At 39.8% G+C, this 23,615-nt stretch overlaps 2 protein-coding genes and 2 long non-coding RNA genes across 4 annotated transcripts; all 4 read left to right on the top strand.

The window, feature by feature from the left end:
- Window positions 1-3,318: 3,318 nt before the first annotated feature.
- LOC136241272 (uncharacterized) lies at window positions 3,319-3,927 on the top strand. Its single transcript, XR_010694247.1, has 5 exons — window positions 3,319-3,345; window positions 3,387-3,434; window positions 3,490-3,540; window positions 3,590-3,674; window positions 3,729-3,927. It is a non-coding gene; the product is annotated as an uncharacterized lncRNA (long non-coding RNA).
- A 1,050-nt stretch (window positions 3,928-4,977) lies between these two features.
- Window positions 4,978-11,178, top strand: LOC136253481 (uncharacterized). The gene is made up of 9 exons (XM_066046184.1): window positions 4,978-5,094; window positions 5,150-5,179; window positions 5,239-5,286; window positions 5,402-5,442; window positions 9,806-9,898; window positions 9,960-10,010; window positions 10,065-10,109; window positions 10,160-10,201; window positions 11,110-11,178. Exons 1-9 carry the CDS (start codon window positions 5,037-5,039, stop codon window positions 11,176-11,178), a joined length of 477 nt encoding a protein of 158 aa, XP_065902256.1. The 5' UTR covers window positions 4,978-5,036.
- A 476-nt stretch (window positions 11,179-11,654) lies between these two features.
- On the top strand, window positions 11,655-12,119 carry LOC136240666 (uncharacterized). The gene is made up of 4 exons (XR_010693928.1): window positions 11,655-11,713; window positions 11,788-11,820; window positions 11,871-11,903; window positions 11,952-12,119. It is a non-coding gene; the product is annotated as an uncharacterized lncRNA (long non-coding RNA).
- A 6,925-nt stretch (window positions 12,120-19,044) lies between these two features.
- LOC136253318 (uncharacterized) lies at window positions 19,045-21,251 on the top strand. The gene is made up of 2 exons (XM_066046001.1): window positions 19,045-19,342; window positions 19,939-21,251. The coding sequence occupies exons 1-2, from the start codon at window positions 19,045-19,047 to the stop codon at window positions 21,249-21,251; spliced, it is 1,611 nt and encodes a 536-aa protein (XP_065902073.1).
- The last annotated feature ends 2,364 nt before the right edge of the window (window positions 21,252-23,615 follow it).

Below are 23,615 nucleotides of genomic sequence, written 5' to 3'. Positions count from 1 at the left end.
AGTTTCGTGTCAATTCCCCCTGTAAAGCCCTATTTACGCTCGAGGGGGGGGGGGGGGTGGTGGGGCAATACATTGATAGGTGCATAGCTAGCTAGCTAGCTGGCTATAGCGTGAAAAAAAATCGAGTTTTATTATATTATACTCTTATATAGGGTCCGCAATGTGAAAAATCAACTTCTACAAATCAATCCCCCTACCATTGTGGGATGTTCATTGTAGTATCCCATTGCTTGATCTACCATGAAACCGGAGACACGATTGTTGTCTTCACAGAAATATTGTTTTCAGTATCTCGCAAGATGCAATATTTATTTTTTAAATTTCGTGCTCTACACAAAGGACCGGATGAAACTTGCTACTTAGCCAAATCGTATCCAGAGCTGTTGTAGTTGAAAAGTACGTACAGAAATAAGTAAATGATTTGCCGGGTGCCCGGCACAGGGTTGCTTTCTTTGAAAAAAACAGACAAAGAAATACGAAGTTTCGAATTCAAACTGCCCTATCACCCAGGTCCAGAGAAGCCAACTCTTCCTCATAGTATTTCGATGCGGTTGGGTGCATAGTCTGTCTATGCTGTTAGTTTGGAAAAGATCTGAGACTTCTCACCATCTGGGTGACGAGCGTCAAAATTTTCTGCAGCATCAAAGAATTGTGTCACGCTTTCTAGCCATTTCCAGCGCTTCTGCAGCCACAGCAATCATCAATTATAAACTAAAACTATGGTAAAAGATGTCCCTGAACGTTTGGTAGCAGCGGTTGTCAATTATTATTTCATCCACGGCTTCCACGCCTCGTTCTAAGCTATGCATCAAGGGAGGCAGCAAATTTGACTTCACCTCTCACGCTCCACAGCAGCTTCAAATCTTCACTAGATCACCCTACATCACCATTATGCTGCAAAACATCCAAAAACAAACCGAAAAAAGCACAAAATCTTTCATTTTTGATTCGAGCTGGGTGGAGCTCCTGGTGAGCTGCTGGTATACTGCATCATATGAAATTACAGAGACACCAACTACCACTACTACCAAACGTTTTGATCCATCATTTATCATCATTCTAAACAAAATTAAGTGACCAGTGTGGCATCAGAAGTACTGGAAAGCACTTTGGTACCATTGAGAGAATCCCTTGAAATGACGCACGAAAATTTTGACGTTCTTCACCCAGATGGTGAGAAGTCTCAGATCCTTTCCAGACTAACAGCATAGACAGACTATGCATCCAACCTTATCACATCACTATGAGGAAGAGTTGGCTTTTCTTGTCTTGGCTGGTAGGGCAGTTTGAATTCGAAAATTTGTGTTTCGTTTTCTGCTTTCTGAGAGAAAGCAACCCTGTGCCGGGAACCCAGTGAATCATTTGCTTATTACTGTGCGTACTTTTTAACTACATTAACTCTAGATAATATCTAGCTAAGCAGCAAGTTCTATCCTGCTCTTTGTGTGGAGCACGAAATTTTAAAAATAATTTTTGCATCTCACGAAATACAAAAATCGAAATATCGATTTTTTTTAGTATTTCGTGAGATGCAAAAATTATTTTTAAAATTTCGTGCTCCACACAAAGAACAGAATAAAACTTGCTGCTTAGCTAGATATTATCTAGAGTTAATGTAGTTAAAAAGTACGCACAGTAATAAGCAAATGATTTACTGGGTTCCCGGCACAGGGTTGCTTTCTCTCAAAAAGCAGAAAACGAAACACAAATTTTCGAATTCAAACTACCTTACCAGCAAAGACTAGAAAAGCCAACTCTTCCTCATAGTGATGTGATAAGGTTGGATGCATAGTCTGTCTATACTGTTAGTCTGGAAAGGATCTGAGACTTCTCACCATCTGGGTGAAGAACGTCAAATTTTTGTGCGTCATTTCAAGGGATTCTCTCAATGGTACCGAAGTGCTTTCCAGTACTTCTGATGCCACACTGGTCACTTAATTTTGTTTAGAATGATGATAAATGATGGATCAAAACGTTTGGTAGTAGTGGTAGTTGGTGTTTCTGTGATTTCATATGATGCAGTATACCAGTAGCTCACCAGGAGCTCCACCCAGCTCGAATCAAAAATGAAAGATTTTGTGCTTTTTTCGGTTTGTTTTTGGATGTTTTGAAGCATAATGGTGATGTAGGGTGATCTAGTGAAGATTTGAAGCTGCTGTGGAGCGTGAGAGGTGAAGTCAAATTTGGACGATTTTGCTGCCTCCCTTGATGCATACACTGTTAAAACAGGGGAGTAACAGTAACTAGGGGAGTGAAATATTTTACTCTGAAAGGGGAGTTTGGATTACTAGGAGAGTAACAGTAACCCACTAAGGGTAAAGAGAACTCCAAGTAAGTGAAGGCACCAAACTCAAGAGTTCCCATTGCCAGCTAGCTAGTAGCAAAGGTGAACTCAGTGAGCCAGTATGGCTGAGGCCACATATGAATGAGCCACATGCAGGTTATAGCTGTCTCACTTAACCAGTTCAATTCTAGCCACTAAATGTAAAAAAGGAAAGTAATTATTTAGGCTTCCTTTTCAATGGCAGCCATTTACTCGTGTTTTATTTTACAGGCTAACCAAGACATAGTGAAGGAAACAGAGAGTACGAAAACAGGAGGACGAATTGTTACTCAAGAATATTTTGAAATACGTATGTATAATTATTAAATACCATTTCTATTACAAGCGCATTATTTAGAGTGAAGAGTATTACCATAGAAACGGCTTCTTTAACAACAGAGCCGTGTTGAGTAGTTGAAAGCGGTTTGCTTCTCTGAGGAATTGTAGTGCTTAAAAGGTGATACTAAATCGTTTGCTTGTTCGTGAATAATTACTGGACGTTCACTAGAGTCTATCTCGTTCATTGTTTCTTCAGCTCATATCTGAGTCGTCTCGTGTGACACACCGGTTTGTTAAACTGGCTCCAACAGAAGTCACCACTGCTCGTGAGGGTTTAGGCGCCTTATTGTGATACGGCAGAAATAGTTCAAGACGCAGGGAAAGAGAATAAAATTCGGCGGACTCAGTCGTATCACTGACTGGTACGTACAGTATTCAGCCCATCCAAGCTCACCGCTAGCTACTAGTAGTCAGTGTGTAAGAAGTTGAAGACTTGAGGGAGGAGAGGAAAGCCACCTAGCTTAAACATGGCGTACATATCATGTCCGTCTGCCTTCAGTTGACGTTAGCAGCAGGACACAATGATATTGCCTGGTAAGGTCAGTAGCCCGTATCATTGTCTTTTTACATAATTACATGCAGATTCACTAGTACGATGTATGTATCGTCTGCAGCTAACAATCTTTGATACAATGTACATTGTGTGTCTTCAACTTATCAACTTTCCAAGTTATTCTTGACCTGTAAGGAGATAATGTTTATAGTTACGTAAGTACTTTTTTAGCATGGATGTCTCAATGTCACTGAGAACATAGAATTTTTACAACATCCAGTAAGCGTGTTAACATACAGTGACTGTGCATCAATTTGTAAACATATATTTACAGGTGCCACAAGAAATCAGTGAACAAATAGACAAACAAAATGATGAACTCCAGGTAGCAAAAAAGTGCTGTTTTGCATGATAGCAACTGTTTGCCTCTTTAGTTTACACTACCAATGCTGCTGGTCTGGAAGAATTGTTTTCACAACTTTGTTGGCAACTGTGTGTGACGTACCTTCAGCCATAAAGGTAACAAGTATATGATTGTTGAATATTTCTTTACTATACTGCTATTTACTACAGCTGATAACATGTCATGTGGCAGGAAGTAACTCCAGTGAAGTGGCAGTGAAGCATCGTTTGCTGATGAAGCCTTGCTACTGGTCTCTTTTTTTCAGAGACTTTCCAATATTATAAAGCTGGATATTGTAAATATTTTGTTACAGTTTTGCTGTATGTCTTTAACATCATTTGAAATTTTATACGGAGTTATTTGCAGAATTTCATGGAGTAAAGGAAACGCCTTGCATGCTTATGTGAACTCTCCTAGAGTAACTAGAACTCCCTACAATAGATTTTTCTGTTACTCCTTTGTGGGGTGTTAGTTACTCTCCACAAAAATATAGGGGTGTTAAATCCTCCCTACACTGGGAACTCCCCTAGGGGAGTAACAGTTACTCCTTATTTTTAACAGTGTAGCTTAGAGCGAGGCGTGGAAGCCGTGGATGAAATAATAATTGACAACCGCTGCTACCAAACGTTCAGGGACATCTTTTGCCATAGTTTTAATTTATAATTGATGATTGTTGTGGTTGCAGAAGCGCTGGAAATGGCTAGAAAGCGCGACACAATTCTTCAATGCTGCAGAAACTTTTGACGCTTGTCACCCAGATGGTGAGAAGTCTCAGATCTTTTCCAAACTAACAGCATAGACAGACTATGCACCCAACTGTATCGAAACACTATGAGGAAGAGTTGGCTTCTGTTGCCCTGGGTGGTAGGGCGGTTTGAATTCGAAACTTCATATCTCTTTGTCTGTTTTTTCAAAGAAAGCAACCCTGTGCCGGACACCCAGCAAATCATTTACTTATTTCTGTGCGTACTTTTCAACTACAACAACTCTGGATACGATTGGGCTAAGTAGCAAGTTTCATCCGGTCCTTTGTGTGTAGCATGAAATTTTAAAAATAAATTTTGCATCTTGCGAGATACTGATAACAATATTTCTGTGAAGACAACAATCGTGCCTCCGGTTTCATGGTGGATCAAGCAATGGGATACTACAATGAACATCCCACAATGGTAGAGGTATTGGTTTGTAGAAGTTGATTTTTCGGATTGCGGACCCTATCTTATAGGAGATTATCATTCGTTGCAAGCAGATGCCCAGAAACTAGCTGACTATGAACTCACTAAAGAAAAGTTTTTAGGGTGTGCTGTAACTTCAAGTTCATCGTCAGAGCCAGACCATGTGACAAGTGACGTTACAATTTCCAAACCACTGCCAAAAACGAAGAAAACCAATACACCCAAGTCAGTGCCACCTAAAAAAAGAAAGGAAGTGCTGAACGAGAGGAAGAGATAAAACTTGCATTGCAAAAAGCAAAAGATATGGATTCAAGAGCCAGCATGATGGATATCACAAATAGCACGGAAGTGGAAAAGCAAAGTAAGTTATTGATAGGCTGCATATCAGCCATACATGTCAGTTTGGTTAAATATAGCTACTTTAGCAGTTGACAAGGAGATGCAAAGTAAGTTTGTTATTAATTGACATTAAATAATGTAAATTACGTATATGTTAACTGTATAGCAGCTGAAAGAAGGGAGAGGCAAAGCAAGAAGAAAAGTGAAAACCAACGTAAGTATTTTAACAGACCTTGTGCATTATATATATAATATTTTATTCAATGTATGAAATTTTAATGCTGTTACAATAACAGTATGTTGATTATATTGTTGGATTTTATATATAGCAACCTCTGCTGCAAACTTCACAAGTACTGATAAATCCAATGTAAGATCAAGACACACGGTAGTGTGTCGTGCGGCCCAAGTAGCCGGCGCGCCACACCGTGAGTATATTTACAGGAAGAAAGTAAACGCGATTTTCACACCTTTGTAGCTCCGTGATTCCTTATCCTATTAAAACCAAAGTTGCTACAGAAATGCCGGCGAGGTAGGGGAGTCCACATACCAAATTTGAAGAAAATCGCTTCAGCCATTTCCGAGATACGAGCGGCCAAAGTTTGGGTTTTTTTCTTCGTTTTATTCTTCTTCTTCTTCTTCTTCTTTTCGCACACTTTAAAAAATCCGCAATAAAACACGAATTCGAACTTGGATCTAGCTGAAATTTGGCACACTGAAAGGGCTCATTAAGGCGAATCTCAGTACCAAGTTTGGTAGGAATCCGATGAACATTCACGGAGTTATTACCAATTATCTGCGTAAAATAAGGTCGAAGGTCTGTCACGCCCACAGGGTAAACCGCTTGAAGGAATGAGCTGAAAATTGCTATGTAGGTGGAGTAACTATCGTAGGAGTGCCTTTTTGTGGTTTGAAAGGAATCCAGTTAAAGGCCATTGAGATATGACACAAAATCCAACCTATGTCACAATTACGCTATCGACTTTTATGAATAAAAAAACTATTAGTTTTCACGCCTACCAGCCAAACCGCTTAGAACAGTGAGCTGAAAATCGGTGGGTAGCTGGAATAATTATCATAGAAAGTCCTTGCAGTAGTACAGAAGAATCGGATTACAAACCACTGAGTTATGATTCCGAAGCCAACTACGTGTAGCATATGCGAGATCGAGATACTCTAATAGAACAATCACCCTAATAAAGCATTCAGCTACGTTTATAACTTACTCCATTATAGAATTTCTTTGGCATTGCAAGTTATTCTGTAGGGAGTTCAGCTACAAACAGTTAATCTTATAGACAATTCAGCTACAAGCAAGTCATCCTGTAGAGAGTTCAGCTACAAACAAATCTCTGTAGAGAGATCAGCTAGAAGAAATTACCTTGTAGAGAGTTCAGCTACAAAGAAACCATCATGTAGAGAGTTCAGCTACAAAGAAACCATCATGTAGAGAGTTCAGCTGCAAACAAATCACCTGTAGAGAGTTCAGCTACAAACAAATCTCCCTGTAGAGAGATCAGCTAGAAGAAGTTACCTTGTAGAGAGTTCAGCTACAAAGAAACCATCATGTAGAGAGTTCAGCTGCAAACAAATCACCTGTAGAGAGTTCAGCTACAAACAAATCTCCCTGTAGAGAGATCAGCTAGAAGAAGTTACCTTGTAGAGAGTTCAGCTACAAAGAAACCATCATGTAGAGAGTTCAGCTGCAAACAAATCACCTGTAGAGAGTTCAGCTACAAACAAATCTCCCTGTAGAAAGGTCAGCTAGTAGAAGTCACCTTGTAGAGAGTTCAGCTACAAAGAACCATCATGTAGAGAGTTCAGCTGCAAACAAATCACCTGTAGAGAGTTCAGCTACAAACAAATCTCCCTGTAGAAAGGTCAGCTAGAAGAAGTCACCTTGTAGAGAGTTCAGCTACAAAGAACCATCATGTAGAGAGTTCAGCTGCAAACAAATCACCTGTATAGAGTTCAGCTACAAACAAATCTCCCTGTAGAGAGTTCAGCTAGAAGAAGTTTCCTTGTAGAGAGTTCAGCTATGAACAAATCACCCTGTAGAAAGATCAGCTAGAAGAAGTTACCTTGTGGAGAGTTCAGCTACAAAGAAATCATCATGTAGAGAGTTCAGCTGCAAACAAATCACCAGTAGAGAGTTCAGCTACAAATAAATCTCTCTGTAGAGTGATCAGCTAGAAGAAGTTACCTTGTAGAGAGTTCAGCTACAAAGAAACCATCATGTAAAGAGTTCAGCTGCAAACAAATCACCTGTATAGAGTTCAGCTACAAACAAATCTCCCTGTAGAGAGATCAGCTAGAAGAAGTTACCTTGTGGAGAGTTCAGCTACAAAGAAACCATCATGTAGAGAGTTAAGGTGCAAACAAATCACCTGTAGAGAGTTCAGCTACAAACAAATCTCTCTGTAGAGAGATCAGCTAGAAGAAGTTACCTTGTAGAGAGTTCAGCTACAAAGAAACCATCATGTAGAGAGTTCAGCTGCAAACAAATCACCTGTAGAGAGTTCAGCTACAAACAAATCTCCCTGTAGAAAGGTCAGCTAGAACAAGTCACCTTGTAGAGAGTTCAGCTACAAAGAACCATCATGTAGAGAGTTCAGCTACAAACAAATCTCCCTGTAGAGAGATCAGCTAGAAGAAGTTTCTTTGTAGAGAGTTCAGCTACGAACAAATCACCCTGTAGAAAGATCAGCTAGAAGAAGTTACCTTGTAGAGAGTTCAGCTACACACAAACCACCATGTAGAGAGTTCAGCTAGAAGAAGTTACCTTGTATTAGGGAGTTCAGCTACAAAGAAACCATCATGTAGAGAGTTCAGCTGCAAACAAATCACCTGTATAGAGTTCAGCTACAAACAAATCTCCCTGTAGAAAGATCAGCTAGAAGAAGTTACCTTGTGGAGAGTTCAGCTACAAAGAAACCATCATGTAGAGAGTTCAGCTGCAAACAAATCACCAGTAGAGAGTTCAGCTACAAATAAATCTCTCTGTAGAGAGATCAGCTAGAAGAAGTTACCTTGTAGAGAGTTCAGCTACAAAGAAACCATCATGTAAAGAGTTCAGCTGCAAACAAATCACCAGTAGAGAGTTCAGCTACAAACAAATCTCCCTGTAGAGAGATCAGCTAGAAGAAGTTACCTTGTTGAGAGTTCAGCTACAAAGAAACCATCATGTAGAGAGTTAAGGTGCAAACAAATCACCTGTAGAGAGTTCAGCTACAAACAAATATCTCTGTAGAGAGATCAGCTAGAAGAAGTTACCTTGTAGAGAGTTCAGCTACAAAGAAACCATCATGTAGAGAGTTCAGCTGCAAACAAATCACCTGTATAATGTTCAGCTACAAACAAATCTCCCTGTAGAGAGATCAGCTAGAAGAAGTTTCCTTGTAGAGAGTTCAGCTACAAAGAAACCATCATGTAAAGAGTTCAGCTGCAAACAAATCACCTGTATAGAGTTCAGCTACAAACAAATCTCCCTGTAGAGAGATCAGCTAGAAGAAGTTTCCTTGTAGAGAGTTCAGCTACAACAAATCACCCTGTAGAAAGTCAGCTAGAAGAAGTTACCTTGTGGAGAGTTCAGCTACAAAGAAACCATCATGTAGAGAGTTCAGCTGCAAACAAATCACCTGTAGAGAGTTCAGCTACAAACAAATCTCCCTGTAGAGAGATCAGCTAGAAGAAATTACCTTGTAGCGAGTTCAGTTACAAAGAAACCACCATGTAGAGAGTTCAGCTGCAAAGAAATCACCCTGTAGAAAATTCAGCCACAAACAAATTGCCCTGTAGAAAGATCAGTTAGAAGAAGTTACCTTGTAGAGAGTTCAGCTACAAAGAAACCATTCTGTGAAGAGCTCAGCTGCAAACAAATCACCTGCACAGAATTCAGCTACAAACAAACCACCCTGTAGAGAGATCAGCTAGAATAAGTTACTTGTATATTGTTCAGCTACAAACAATTCACCCTGTAGAGAGAGCAGCAAGAAGAAGTCACTTTGTAGAGTGTTCAGTTACAAAGAAACCACCATGGAGAGTTCTGTAATAAATATATGTATTATATATATAATTTGTACATTTACTGATAAAATCAGAAATATTTAAAGTACATCTGCTTCATCTTTTCTTCTTCCTGTGGAAAAGAAAAAAAGACTGGTTAAAAAAGTCCCAAAGCCGGCCTATGGCCGGATAGGCCAGCTTTGGGGTATACAAATACAAAAAGAATTGAAATCTAATCCAAAACAGCCAGCTGTAAAAAAAGTGTGCGGCCCTCAAAAAGGCTATGGTGAAAAAAGATGTGAAATCCAAGGTGGCGGCCAAGAAATGGCTGTGATGGTAGGTTAACGGTAAAAATTTTAATAACGACAATTTAGATGAATTTTTTGCCAAGACCAAGCGGCACAAAAATTCACCTAAATTGTTGTTATTAAAATTTTTACCATTAACCTACCATCACAGCCATTTCTTGGCCGCCACCTTGGATTTCACATCTTTTTTCACCATAGCCTTTTTGAGGGCCGCACACTTTTTTTACAGCTGGCTGTTTTGGATTAGATATCTATATCTGCTAGGCATATGTTGTTCGGCAATATTAGATTATGTATGTGGGTAGCTACAAATGCGTGACTGCATCTAGACTAGGTATTGGTAAATTGGCTACTTTTAATCATGAATATACTTACAGCAAACCTTTATACTAACTATTAATTATTAATGTTAATTTTTAGGTTACCTATGTATCAAGGTATGACTATGATCAATATAACTATGGAAGCTATGAAAATGACAGTGACAGCTATTGGAATGCACAAAATTATTTGGTAAGTATGCTCACATTATTTTGTTACATAGTGTAAGTACATGTTTCATAATTTTTTTCAGGATGACTCATACTATGAAGAAGAATACAATCATCCATACACTGACTATTCTGTAGGATTTATCATTAGATGATACAGTACAGCAATAATACCTTGTGATTTACAGGGTTATAATACTTCTAGTCCATTTCCAGGATCAGGAGCACCTGTGGTACGTAATGACCACTGTAAGCTAACAATTGTTCATTAATAATATCACAGCATTATGATTGCTGGTCAAATCTAAGTAGTAGCTCTGGCATGGTAAGCAAAATAGAACAATACTACACATGCAAAAAAATACATATATAATAATAATAATAATAATAATAATGCAATGCATCTAAGCATAGATATTAGAGAGAAGGGATAGGCAACCGAACGCGCGCCGTGTATATCTACCATTGATTGTGGTTGAAGCACTCCTCGGTATTGATTAGATCCATGCGGACAGGATGGCAGTTTGTGGTTTAGTCGTCTTACAGTTGATTTCAACCACCTTGTGGTATTGTAGTTGATATACAAGACTTTAATACTTCTGGCTTCTGTTGTTTAATCGTCTTGGGTGGTTTTCATCGCCATTTACGATTTTGATCATCAATGGGTACCTCCGTTTTTTGTCTACCTGTTACGAAGAACAGAAGTCTAGTTCCACTGGGGAAATAGTGCCGAAGTCTTCGCAATACTTTGAAGTTTTGCACAGTACCACTGAAAGATGTTTCTCGCATAACAGCGCTTGTGTTGAAGTTGATAAATCATGGAGTAGTATTTTAAAGAACCGAGATGAGACTGCCAAAGGGCATTAATCAAGCGGAATAATAAAATGAAGTACACCATGCAAAACTATGTTACTTTAGGGTTACTGTGGCATTGTTTGCCAGTCGAAAGTGAACTTACCATGAACACAACAGGTACACAAAAAAATCGTGTCAACGGAGATTAAAATGATTGATGGCGGCAAAAACTCACAACAAGACTTACAATAGGAGTTTGCCTAGTACTTGTAAAACATAAAGAGATTGTCATGAAATACTCCACGCCCGTAGAAAGTAGTCCAGAGCAGAAGACACTATTTTGGCCTCATGAATTCACTAACGGCGGAGTGTTTCAGGGCTCGCGCTAGTTTCTAATCCCTGTACTCTAATATCTATGATCTAAGTTGTACAAATCAGGGTAATTTATCGTCATCGTCAAGCTGCAGTAGCACTACTGGTAGGCACCGGCCGATTATGCCGGAATAATTTAAAGCATAATAGGTGACCAAAAGCATCAAGCATAATGCCAGCATAATAGGGAAGATTTTTGAAAATTTAATTAAAATGCGCAATGCGCGCGCCTGAAAGAAAGTAAATATTCACTGCTAATAGTATTACTAGTGCATTTCATAGTTGAAAACATGTAATATAACTTATTAAACCGTTTCTTTGTTGGTTATTCACACTTTGCAGAAATAAGATCGAGATACTCTAATAGAGCAGTCACTTACTCTAATACAGCAGTCAGGAAAGGCTGATATACTCTAATAAAACAGTCAGTTCTAGAGCATACTTTTGATTTCAAAAGCATAATTTTGAGCATAATAGGCTTAATTTTTGAGCAATGCTCAAAAGCATAATAGGTAAAATTTTGGGCATAATAGGCCGGAGCCTAACTACTGGAGCCTTTAAGGTTTGATGATAAACACTTCAGCATTATACATGCATTAACATATATTTGTAGTGCTCAACCAGCTCATTGTCATCCTCATCAGCTAGTACTTCAAGCAGAGCCCCAAAAGTATGTATTCATTACATTAATTTCTGACACATCCTGTGTGCAAATATTCAATTATAATGTTTATTCCATTTTAGCATTACTTTACTGAAAACTCAACTTCTGCAAAGGTACACTAAACTTATTACAACATTACAAGGTTACCATAAATATAATTTAGAGACTTCATATGGAAAGTACAGCTTTCAAAAAGGTAATAACTATTTTATAGTAGTTCTGTGACTGTTATTTACTTCAACAGGAATTGCCTCCTCCTATTGAATTAGTGGAAGGATATGGTGTGTTTATCACCAGGAGAGCATTAGATGATGCTGTAGATAGCTGCCGCCAAACTGCTACCCGGTTAATGCGAAATCTTGTGGGAGTTTTCTTCTGGGATGATATTTTAAGTCGGTCAAATGCCTGTGGTGGAGGGAAAAAAGATCATATAGCATTGGATCAAGATGTACTTGGGGCATGCTACAGTGAGTTATCATACTGTAAATATTGTGGTTACCTTTTATTTTATGGAGTTTGTTCTCAATAAGTTTCCAAGCACTGCAAAAATTGACTTGAAAGATGCAGTCAATGACTGTTGCTGCAATGCCAGACGGAAAATAAAAAGGCAGTGACCTAGTGCAAGAGACAGTAACATTTGATTAGCTACTTGTTATTTCATTACTTTATTATTATAAATCAATGAATATTTTATGGTTACCTAATGAACATGTAGGGTAGGTAGTGAATGCCATGTAGGAACCTGTAGAAGCTCTGTAGAAACCCTTACAATTGCTGGTGCATTACAGAGATATAACACATATGTGACAGATAAGTGACGACCACTTGACAAAACAGAACAAGATAAGTCACAGTTTCAAATACAGACCTGCCATCACCTAGAGACAGATCTGCAAATCCTAATCATGTGACAGACCTGTTTCATGGTAGAAACTTGCATCCACACTTATTTAACCCCTACGTACTTATATAGCCCCTATATACTTATACAGCATTGATTAAAGTAGGAATGTAATGTGCATAGTTGTCGTATAGCTTGTTTCACTACTTTTATTTCATTGATGCATACTCAAATTTGAAATTTCATTATTCGTTTTAGACCCCAGCAAGATGGTGATGGAGTATTGTGAGGTGGACGTGATTCTTCATGCTTTAAAGGTACAAATGCTGATAAATTAGTCAGACTTCAAAATACAGGGTTCAATGGAATTTAGAAACCCTCAGGCTCTGGCCTTGGTGTTTCGAATTCTGTTGAATGATGTGGTTTGAAGGTCTATTATTTAACCATTAAACCCACATAAAGTAATGCGTATATGAGTGACCCAATTTTGGAAAATCAGTCTTAATGTCACATGGATGTGAAATACATGGAAATCCACATTCATATGCGTCACCATTAAAGCACTTACGCAGCTGTTAAAATATTTCACAGAATTTCTGGTGAATTCAAGGTACTGACTAGTGACTAATGATCTAATCACAGTAAAATTGAGTAGAAGTTTGTGATGTCTTATCATACAGTACGATAGTAACTGTATAGTAGGGACCACAAAGGAGTAGGCATGGCCCACGAAATAATATCACCCAAAAACCAACCTCAATTTTCCCTTACAACAATGAGGCAGTATTGGTGAGGTAAAACTAAACCCAAATAAGCTTTCAGATCGATCCAAAACGCTTTCAAGAAGTTGCTGCTGAATTTTAAAAGTTTTATCATTCAATGGAATTTTCTACTGACTGATTGAGTAAGTAACTGACTGACTGATGCCTTCAGACAAACGTAACTCGATAACAGCTAGGGCTACGGGCTTGATTTTTTTTTACTGTTCGACGTCGCTTCGGCCCGACAGGTGCCTTTTGGCATACCGCAGTACGTACAATGCATTCTTCATGGACTTATCAGTGTCCTCCTTTGTGTCCCATTCATCTTTGCTGACAGGGAAAGGTGTCGATTTGGCGCAAGCACGTGATGGCTTCCCTACAAAACGGAAATAGTCCGTATTTTTCATAGTGGCTATTTTGATTGCAGAGGTGCTTTTCAAACAGTTTTTGATTCGTATTGCTGTGTAACGAGTTGAACATAGCCGACAGCAACGCGTAATGGATACTTAACTTTTCAGACGATAATTAATAAAATTGGGGCGCGGCACCATTTCTTTTGGTATGCATAGATTGTATTCCGGAGGTTCCGGATACAAGGAACAGTGCTAACTAGTGGTATTACCTTCATCACTCCTTGCCCACAGCACATTCAAAGCTGAGCTTTAAATAGAATTCTTACTTCCAATTAACACCTTCTTTACTTGCTCAATCAGCACGTGATACTTCAATTCACAACGTGATGGATGAGAACTCTGCGTTAAGTCTTTTGGAGAGCATTTCTTCTAGCGAATCACTGAGAAAGAAGTTCCTGGATGCACTTCGAAACCCAGTTCAGCAGGACGAGGATAGAGAAGGACGCGATCAATCAGGAAACACTGTAGCCAGTCTCCCAGTGGTTGAAGACCACCCTCCTGATTATGGAGAAGACCAATTTACAGCCGGGGTGCGTCAATCTGGTATTAATGCCTCGCTGGGAGCCGGTGTGCCCCAGTTGAGAGGGGTTAGCGGGCTGGATGCCGGTGTGCGCCAGTCGTCAGCTAGCTCTCTGGGAGATGGGGACTCCCAGGCTATTAGTAATGATGGAAGCAGCTCGGGGGGATCCACACTATTTGATCCTAACAACTTGAAGTCGGACGACGATTTCACCTTTGAAACCCATGAGGTAATTAAACAGTATGTAGAAAAACACTTTCGCGCGTCTCTCGATAAAGACGTGCGAAAGGAGATGCATAAGGAGCACCCGGTACCTCGTACTCCCGCGATGAAAGTGCCAAAAGTTGATCGCTTTGTCCTCGATCACCTAAACCAACGCTTCCCGAGGTCACGTGATGCCGAACTTGGCACGATACAAGCGGCGTTGTTGCTATGTGCTGGGCCCCTCTCGTGTCTGTGGTCGGAATTATTATTATTATTATTATTGGGGGTACAGGTAAGGAGGCAAAGCCTGTAAAAACCTGATCTATACAATCAAACTACTACAAAAATAACTATACAATATCATACTGGTAATCATAATAAAATCTATCTAGGTGTGTCTTAAACAAATTGGTTGAATGAACATTAACTGAGTCATATGGGAGTCCATTCCAATCATTTATAATTCTTACTGAATAAAAGTGACGGCGTGGCAAGCAGGTAGCGTGTGGTTTATAGATCTTTAAATCATGACCTCTTGTTATAGAAGATGATCGAATGGGTAAATAAAGATGAGCTATCCATGTCCAGCATGTTATGAAATAGTCTGTATGTGTAAATTAAGTCCCCTCTACGACGTCGATATCTGAGAGATGGTAAGTTTAGGTGGTTTAATCTGTCAACATATTGCAAGTCTTTAATTTCGCTCACTAACTTGGTAGCTCTTCTTTGAATTTTTTCAACTGACTGCTGATCGAGTATGAACTGTGGACCCCATATAATATTTCCATATTCTAATATGGGACGAACAAAGGATTTGTACAGTTGGAGTAACACGTTGGTGTTCAAGTACTCAAACGATTTATTAATCATAGCTAGTATACGATTAGCTCTTGCAGTTACTATAGCAGTATGGTTATGAAACTTCAGAGAAGAGTCAACGATGATTCCCAAATCTTTGACTGACTCAGTAGATGTTATAACATTACCATCAATACAATAATTTCCATAGGAGTGGGTGAGACCTAAATGCAAAACATAACACTTGCTAATATTAAAATTAAGCAACCAGGTTCTCGACCATTCAAACAATATATCAATATCCCGTTGAAGTTGTAAGTAATCGGCTTCACATCTAATTGATCGAAAGATCTTGGCATCATCAGCAAACAGTAAGATTGGGCTGTCCACAGATAACGGAATATCATTAACATATAATAGAAAGAGCATGGGGCCAAGGACTGAACCTTGGGGAACCCCACTAGAGACTGTGGACCAACTAGAGTGATCACCATTAAGCACAACTCGTTGCCTTCTACCAGAAAGAAAATTCTGTACCCATCTTAGTAGAGACCCGCCCATGCCATATGCCTTCAATTTCATCAGTAGTCGATTATGAGGGACAGAATCAAATGCCTTTCGGAAATCTAAATATATAATGTCAACAGGATAGCCATCATTAAGTGATTGGGTCCAGTAGTCCATTGCTGTAAGAAGCTGTGTTGTGCACGACCTGCCAGCAATGAAACCATGTTGGCTTGGAGAAAATAAACTGTTAGTGAGCATGTGGTGTGTGATATGATCTTTAATGATTGACTCCAAAATTCGGACTATAGGTGACGTTAAACTTATTGGACGGTAGTTATCAGCAGCAGAACGATTTCCCTTCTTGTGAATTGGTGTGACATGGGCGTGTTTCCAACTACTAGGGAGACAGCTACTACTAAGTGACTTTTTAAACAGTATACACAATGGAACACTAAGTTGTAAAGCAGTTTCCTTTAATGAGAGTAGAGGCCAACCGTCAGGTCCTGATGATTTGTTTACATTGATTTTCTCTAACCTGTCAAGTACAATGGATGGTGTTATATCGACATCATTAAGTGTTGGTACTGTGTGATCAAGATGAAATGAAGGTACTGAGGATATATCCTCTCTAGTATATACACTGGCAAAATGATTGTTGAAAACATTAGCCATCTCAGTGTTGGAGTGTGTCATGGAGCCATCAGCATGTTGTAGACAATTGATACTAGACTTTGATTTTAATCTGGAGTTTACATATTTCCAAAATACTTTCTGGTTAGTTTTAATATTGGAGGCGATTTTCTCTTCATATGACTTGCGAAGAGACCTTGTCAAACTACGCAGCTCACTTCTGGCTTTGCTATATAGTGAATAGTCTGTCTTTGTGCCAGATAGCTTATACTGTTTCCAAAGCTTACATTTTTTCTTCTTTATACGAAATGCTTCACGTGTCGTATAAATGTTTTTTTCTTCATTTTAAGTGCATGGCAGGGTATACATTCCTTAAGAATTGACTCATAATGAGAAGCAAATACATTCCATGCTTGATGAATGTCTAAGGAACTTAATGTATCATCCCAGTCAATAGCCTCCAGCAAAGTCCGCATCCTGTCAAAATCAGCTTGATGAAGGTTGTACCTTGGCTTGTTATCAAGGATGTACTTACCATAACATGTTAAAACAAATTTGAGACAAACATGATCACTCAAACCGAGACCCGGGAGATGTTGTATATCAGATATCATTCCTTCTTCATTTGTGAAAACAAGATCAAGTAAACTGGAAGAGGAGCTACGATGTCGTGTTGGTTCCAGTACATGTTGAAAGAGATATATATCTTGAACAGTATCAAGAAATAGCTGTTCACAAAGAGCTGGTGCTGATGGTAATGACCAATCTATGTTAGGGTAATTAAAGTCTCCACATATTAGGACATGAGAAAACTTGAGACTAGGAATTGACTTCAGAAGCTCACACAGGGAATTAGTACTACTTAATAAATCAGAAGATGGGCTTCGATAGATACACCCAATGAGTAAATTATCACAACCTTTGAGCGAAATTGAGATCCAAATATGTTCTTGAAAGCTGGAGCCTGTGAAATGATATTCCAAGACAGATATTCTTTTTGAAATATATATACCTACACCACGAGTGCTAGTGGTTGGTTGACAGCCATCAGGATCAAAATTAAAAAACATATTGTAACCATCCAAGGATAGTCTCAAAGAAGAAATAGTGTTACAATGGCTCTTTGGCAGGATTTTGCTGATCAGAATTATATCAGGTTCATTGCCAGCAATGAACATTTGTAGTTCATCACGCTTATTAAGAAACTGATCAGCATTAGTATAAAAGACTGTTAAGGATTGAAAGTCAAAGTCAGGTGACTCACTATCAGAGTTATCGTCACTCTCATAATCACTATCTGGGGTATCAGATGTAGTGTAAATAGAGAGGTCAGGAGAAAAGTCACATTGGTCACTATAACTTAAATCAGATGTAATGGACATGGAATGGTTCATCACGCCAGTGCGAGAGTCGTCAGGAGTGTTGATTAGTAGTACCAGTGTTTGGCACTGAAGTGGTGTTACTTCTAGCAGTAGGTTTGGTGATTACAGCTCCGTTACGAATTACAAGGTTGGTCTCACCTTGTGAACGTCTGCTTCTAAGTTCTGAAACTAATTTTCTGTGCTTTTCCCTCTCAAACTTGGTTCTGTCAGGGACTATGAATACATTCTTATAAGAGTCATTATGGCGCAACAGGTAAGAGCGGGAGAGTAACATAAGTTTGTCCTGTTCATTATCCAAGCACAATAACAATGGCCTATGTTTATTCACTATTTTCTTTCCCAAACGTACTGACTTTGTGATAGTACATGCACAATTGTAGACAGAGGAACAAAGAGTTGCAAAAGCATCACCATCACTTTTACCATTAGGAGCAGACTCAGGCAGGTTGTAAACAATTATATTCTTCTTCCTTCTGTCACGGTCAGCAAGCTCATCGATTATACTAAGAGCAGAGCTGGTAGGAGACACAGTTGTAGAAATAGTTTGACCTGGATTAAGAGAATCTGAGGTGGTTTCAATTTCCATATGAAGATTGTTGTTAGAAGTGGACAGAGCAGTAATCTTTGATGATAAATCATCAATAGACTGTTGTAGCTTCTTGCATGTATCCTCCAGGGATACTGCACTTGTTGCCTCAAAACATTTAGTAAGGTGCTGACCAATTCCTTTATGCAACTTATTTTCCATGGATTGAAATCTGTTTTCAAATTCAATATCAAGTTTAGAATAGGTCTTGTACAGGAAAAGAGCTTCTGAAACTTCAGGTAAGCAGCGACAACAGAAAAAGGCTACATTCTCATAATTACACAGCTCAAAATCCTTCTCATGAATTGAAGCACAAGATCTATGTTCCCATTCAGAGCACCAGTCGCAGGAGATACAGTCCTCAACCACAGCTTCATCACATTTGACACAAAGATCTACTTTAGCTGACTTATCCGACGTTTTATCTGGTGTACTATTCGGTGATCTAGGTCTCTTGAACGGCATCTCCGGTTAGTGCCCACCTGCTGTGAAAGAAAGCTACAAACGACTGTAACAATAGAATTGCGCTCGCCTTTCGTGGTACCGTTAAGTATGCCACGGTACAACAGCTTTTGGGAGTAAGGTGAGGTGTACCGTGGCGAGTGCAGAGGAGGTCGAATATTGTCACAACTCTCGAGATCACGTCATGTTAATTCCAATTAATTGATAACGATCTGTTGAAGGATGAGGATTCCATGATAAACGTTCACGATGCGCTAAGCGTTGTCCAGCGCACTTTAGTGCTGTTGGGGAATGCCAACGAACTTGTCTCCCAGACAAGGAGATGCAACATCCTCCGGTCTGTTGACCAAGGTCTGGAGAAGTATGGTAAGGAGCCCCCCACTAATAGTGAAGAATTCTTGTTTGGGAAAGAGTTTTGCCCCAAGCTGAAAGCGACAGTGGAGTCTGATAAGACGTTGGCACAAGTGGTTCAAATATCCCACCGCTATCAGCCATATGACCAGAAGAGCCGCCAGTCCACATTGGGTCGCAGTAAGAAACAGTTTTTTCGACCAGGCCCTGCCGGCAATTTGGGGTCCCGGCAGGGCAATGTTCCCCCATCCAACAAGCAGCCTTACAAGCCATACTATCAGTACCCCCATCCTCAGAAGCAGTCCACTTTCCAAGCCCACAAACACTCGGGGAGATTGGAAAGGTCCTGAACAACTTACCCCTACCACATATCGACGTCGTAGAGGGGACTTAATTTACACATACAGACTATTTCATAACATGCTGGACATGGATAGCTCATCTTTATTTACCCTTCGATCATCTTCTATAACAAGAGGTCATGATTTAAAGATCTATAAACCACACGCTACCTGCTTGCCACGCCGTCACTTTTATTCAGTAAGAATTATAAATGATTGGAATGGACATCTACCCATATGACTCAGTTAATGTTCATTTAACCAATTTGTTTAAGACACACCTAGATAGATTTTATTATGATTACCAGTATGATATTGTATAGTTATTTTTGTAGTAGTTTGATTGTTTAGATCAGGTTTTTACAGGCTTTGCCTCCTTACCTGTACCCCCAATAATAATAATAATAATAAAAAATAATAATACCTCTTTTCAAGCACTCAATTTGAACCTGCACCTTCTGCCTCGACATACACTAACACCAGTAGCAGGAAGGGCTGCCTTGTTCCTAGAGAACTGGGCGTGCCTGACCAAAGATCCTTGGGTGCTATCCACCATCAGAGGGTATCAGATACCCCTAGAGTGTTTGCCAGAGCAGCACAGGTCCACCATCACAGTCAGCAGGGAACAACAATCAGTTCTGCAGGAGGAAGTGTCCAAACTGAGGGAGAAAGGGGCAGTTCACCCAGTGCAGCAGTCAGAAGCTCACATAATCAGTCCGATCTTTGTCGTCCCCAAAAGCGGCGGAGGTTGGAGACTGATTATAGACCTGAGATACCTGAACTCCCATATAGTACCGCCTCACTTCAAGATGGAGGGCCTGTACATGCTGCCAAGCATCATCAGTCAGGGGTGGTTCATGGTGAAATTGGACCTAAAGGATGCGTACTTAACCATCCCTGTGGCTCAAGAATCTTGGAACCTTCTAACCTTCCAAGCAGGTCCACCACACAACTTGATGCAGTTCCAGTGCCTCCCATTCGGGCTTTGTACCGCACCATTCACCTTTTCAAAAGTTACAAAGCCTGCAACCCAGTTCCTACGTCAGTTAGGCATACACCTAATTATTTATCTAGACGATTTGTTACTGGCAGCTCCTACCAAAGATCAACTATTGGTGGACCTTTCAACAGCCATATGGTTGCTTACCAGTCTAGGGTTTCTAATAAATATCCCAAAGTCCATCACAGCTCCCACCTGTCATCTGGAGTTTCTGGGGTTCATAGTGGACACAGACAACATGGTAATTTCTCTCCCAGCACACAAGTTGCACTGTATCCAGAAGAAAGCATCTCATCTTCTTTCTCTGGACAGAATTCCAATGAGGACTCTGGCTTGCTTCATTGGGACACTGGTAGCAACCAAGCCAGCTGTATGGACAGGCCCTCTCCATTATCGTGCCTTACAGGATATGAAGATTCGATCACTTCGTCAACACCCTCACTACCAGGGTTCTGTGAGCCTGTCGAAGGAGGCACGGGTAGACCTTCAGTGGTGGTGCTCAGAGCTGCCTTCCCACTGCTCAGCCCCAATATGGAAACCAGAGGCCTCAACAGTGATCGAGTCAGATGCCTCCAAGTTGGGCTGGGGGGCAGTCTGCCAAGGGGTACCAACTGGTGGCAGGTGGACACTAGAGGAGACCAAGTTCCACATCAATTATTTGGAGCTCAAAGCAATATTCACAGCAAAAAATACCACATTTCCGGCGGTTATATCGGTACAGGAAATGTCAAGGAAATTTTCTGTTTGAATTTCTGTCACATTTCCTGTACTTGTACATATATCACCTTTCCAAGTGATTTCCAGTTTTGCAGGAAATGCCACTTTCAAAAATGTCAAGGAATATTTTGTTCATATTTCTGGCACATTTCCTGCTCTGATACATGCCACCTTTCCAGGCAATTTCCACTCATGCAGGAAATGTCACATTTCCTGGAACTGGAAATGTCAAGGAAATTTTTTGGTTTACATTTCTGACACATTTCCTGTACTTCTACATATCACTCTTCCATCTAATTTCCAGTTGTGCAGGAAATTCCACAACCATATTTTGTCAAGGAGTTCTTTGTTCACATTTCTGGAACATTTCCTGTACTAGTACATACCACCTGTCCAGGTGATTTCCAGTTATGCGGAAAATTCAAGGTAATTTGTTTACATTTCTGGTGCATTTTCTGTATTAGTACATATCACCTGTTACGGTAGTTTGCAGTTAGGCATGTAATATAAGTTTGACACGTGCCACTTTTACTGTCATTTGAAGTTACTATGGAATTTTAAATTGATATGGTTACACTTCAGCTCAAATTACTGTAGAATTTTGCAATACTTTTATTTTCAGTTTGTACTATGCAGTTTAACTGGTAGCTAAAGGTAGAATTATTACATGAATATATCTGCATCCACTGAAAATTCTATCGCACACTTCACAGTTTTTGTTGTCTTGCAGAATATAGAAATTAACCTATGCACCAAACTTTAATCTCGTGATCAATATACCTATATATGTAATAAAAAATTGTTATAGCTCAAAAAATGCTACATGCTGTTTGATATAATAGGTTTGCCACAATTTGTAAGTGCTAGTAATGGTTAAACAAACAAATGGGTGGCTTTCCAGACACTCTCTATTGAGCCCCATTGGTAACCATGGCACAAAACAGAAAACAAGCAACCTTTGCATAATTACGTCACTTTGTATTATGAATTACACAGGATCACCATAAAATTAAATAATATTATAGGTTGTTATGTGTCATCTCACAATAAGCAAAAAATCATTTTATCGATGAGCTGGAACAATTTTCTATACACAGCGAACTGGGAAACTCATCTCCCATACATTTTCTATAGTACCTGTTGGAACTTCAGCACACACCTTTCTACTCTTACCAGAGGAGTACCACTATAACCAGGTCAACACATAATTATGTATACGAAACCAATGAAGCTACCATCCAGTAGCCACTACTGCTACTGGATCATAGCAGTAGTGGCTGGTATCCATTGTGCCACTACAACTACAATAAAATTTCTGGGATAAATTTATAAAATTCTCACCAGCATACGTATATGTAGCTAACTCAACTCAGATATTTTACTATCAGCAGCCACAAACTATAGGGTGGTCCGTTGAGAGACTATTGACAATGAGTCAATGAAGGGGACTGAACACCATTAGGAGCTATATTGGCTACAAGAAGTATATGTCTATTTAAGGTAGTAGTCCCACACACTTTATCGTAGAAAAACGACTCTACATAATGTATGACTTTGACACTACATCAAGTGGGGTTGACATTGTGATATGTGCTTTTGCTTTACATCTGATGCATAATTACTTACATAGAATGCACTTAAAAGATTTTGGTGTAGCTATTTGTCAATTTCCAGTTTGGCTCAGTGGGAATTGCACATGCTGTGTAGCCAAAGCTGATCATACATGCAAAATTCTGTATCCAATTCAGGGGCAGATCCAGGGGGGGGGGGTTCAAAGGGTTCCATGGGACCCCCTTTTGAAAGAAGAGCCTCTCTTACTCGAGATACTCTAAAGAGAAGTCACAGTAGTCTTTTGAGGAGCAGTGTAGCGAGCTATATGTAGTTGGTGAGGGCATCTATGGTGAGGGGCAGCTATTGTCAGCAGGTAATGACCTTTTTATTTTTGATCTTCAACTTACAGCTAGACTGAAGTTGCAATTTAAAGTGGAACACCCCCTTTTAAAAGTCTGGATCCTCCCCTGTAATTATATAATCAACTCCTTCATGTATTACAGTAGCTACTACCTGTTTCAGCATGTCTCGGGCACTGAGCCAGATTGCCAGTTGCTCACAGCACTAATCACCTGTGGGCACTGAAACCATCTCTGCCTCTGGATCCAGATTGCACTACTTGTCCTGAACAATTAAATTGATAAGTGTGAACCAAAGTGTAACCAAACAAGACTACCAAGCAGGGCTGGCTCTGGCAAAATAGGGGCGGGTGGGCCACCACAGTTGAGGGCATAGCAATTGTAGCATATTTTCAAGGGGGTCTGGGGGCAGGCCCCCCTCCACCAGGAAAATTTTTAAAATCATCACTCAAGCCTGAGATGCAGCAATCTGAAAGCATTTTTAA

This window comes from Dysidea avara, chromosome 1 (genome assembly GCF_963678975.1).
Source record: "Dysidea avara chromosome 1, odDysAvar1.4, whole genome shotgun sequence".
In the NCBI taxonomy this organism is placed as follows: domain Eukaryota; kingdom Metazoa; phylum Porifera; class Demospongiae; order Dictyoceratida; family Dysideidae; genus Dysidea; species Dysidea avara.
The sequence above is the reverse complement of the archived record's forward strand: the minus strand, read 5'-3'. Positions and strand labels throughout refer to the sequence as shown.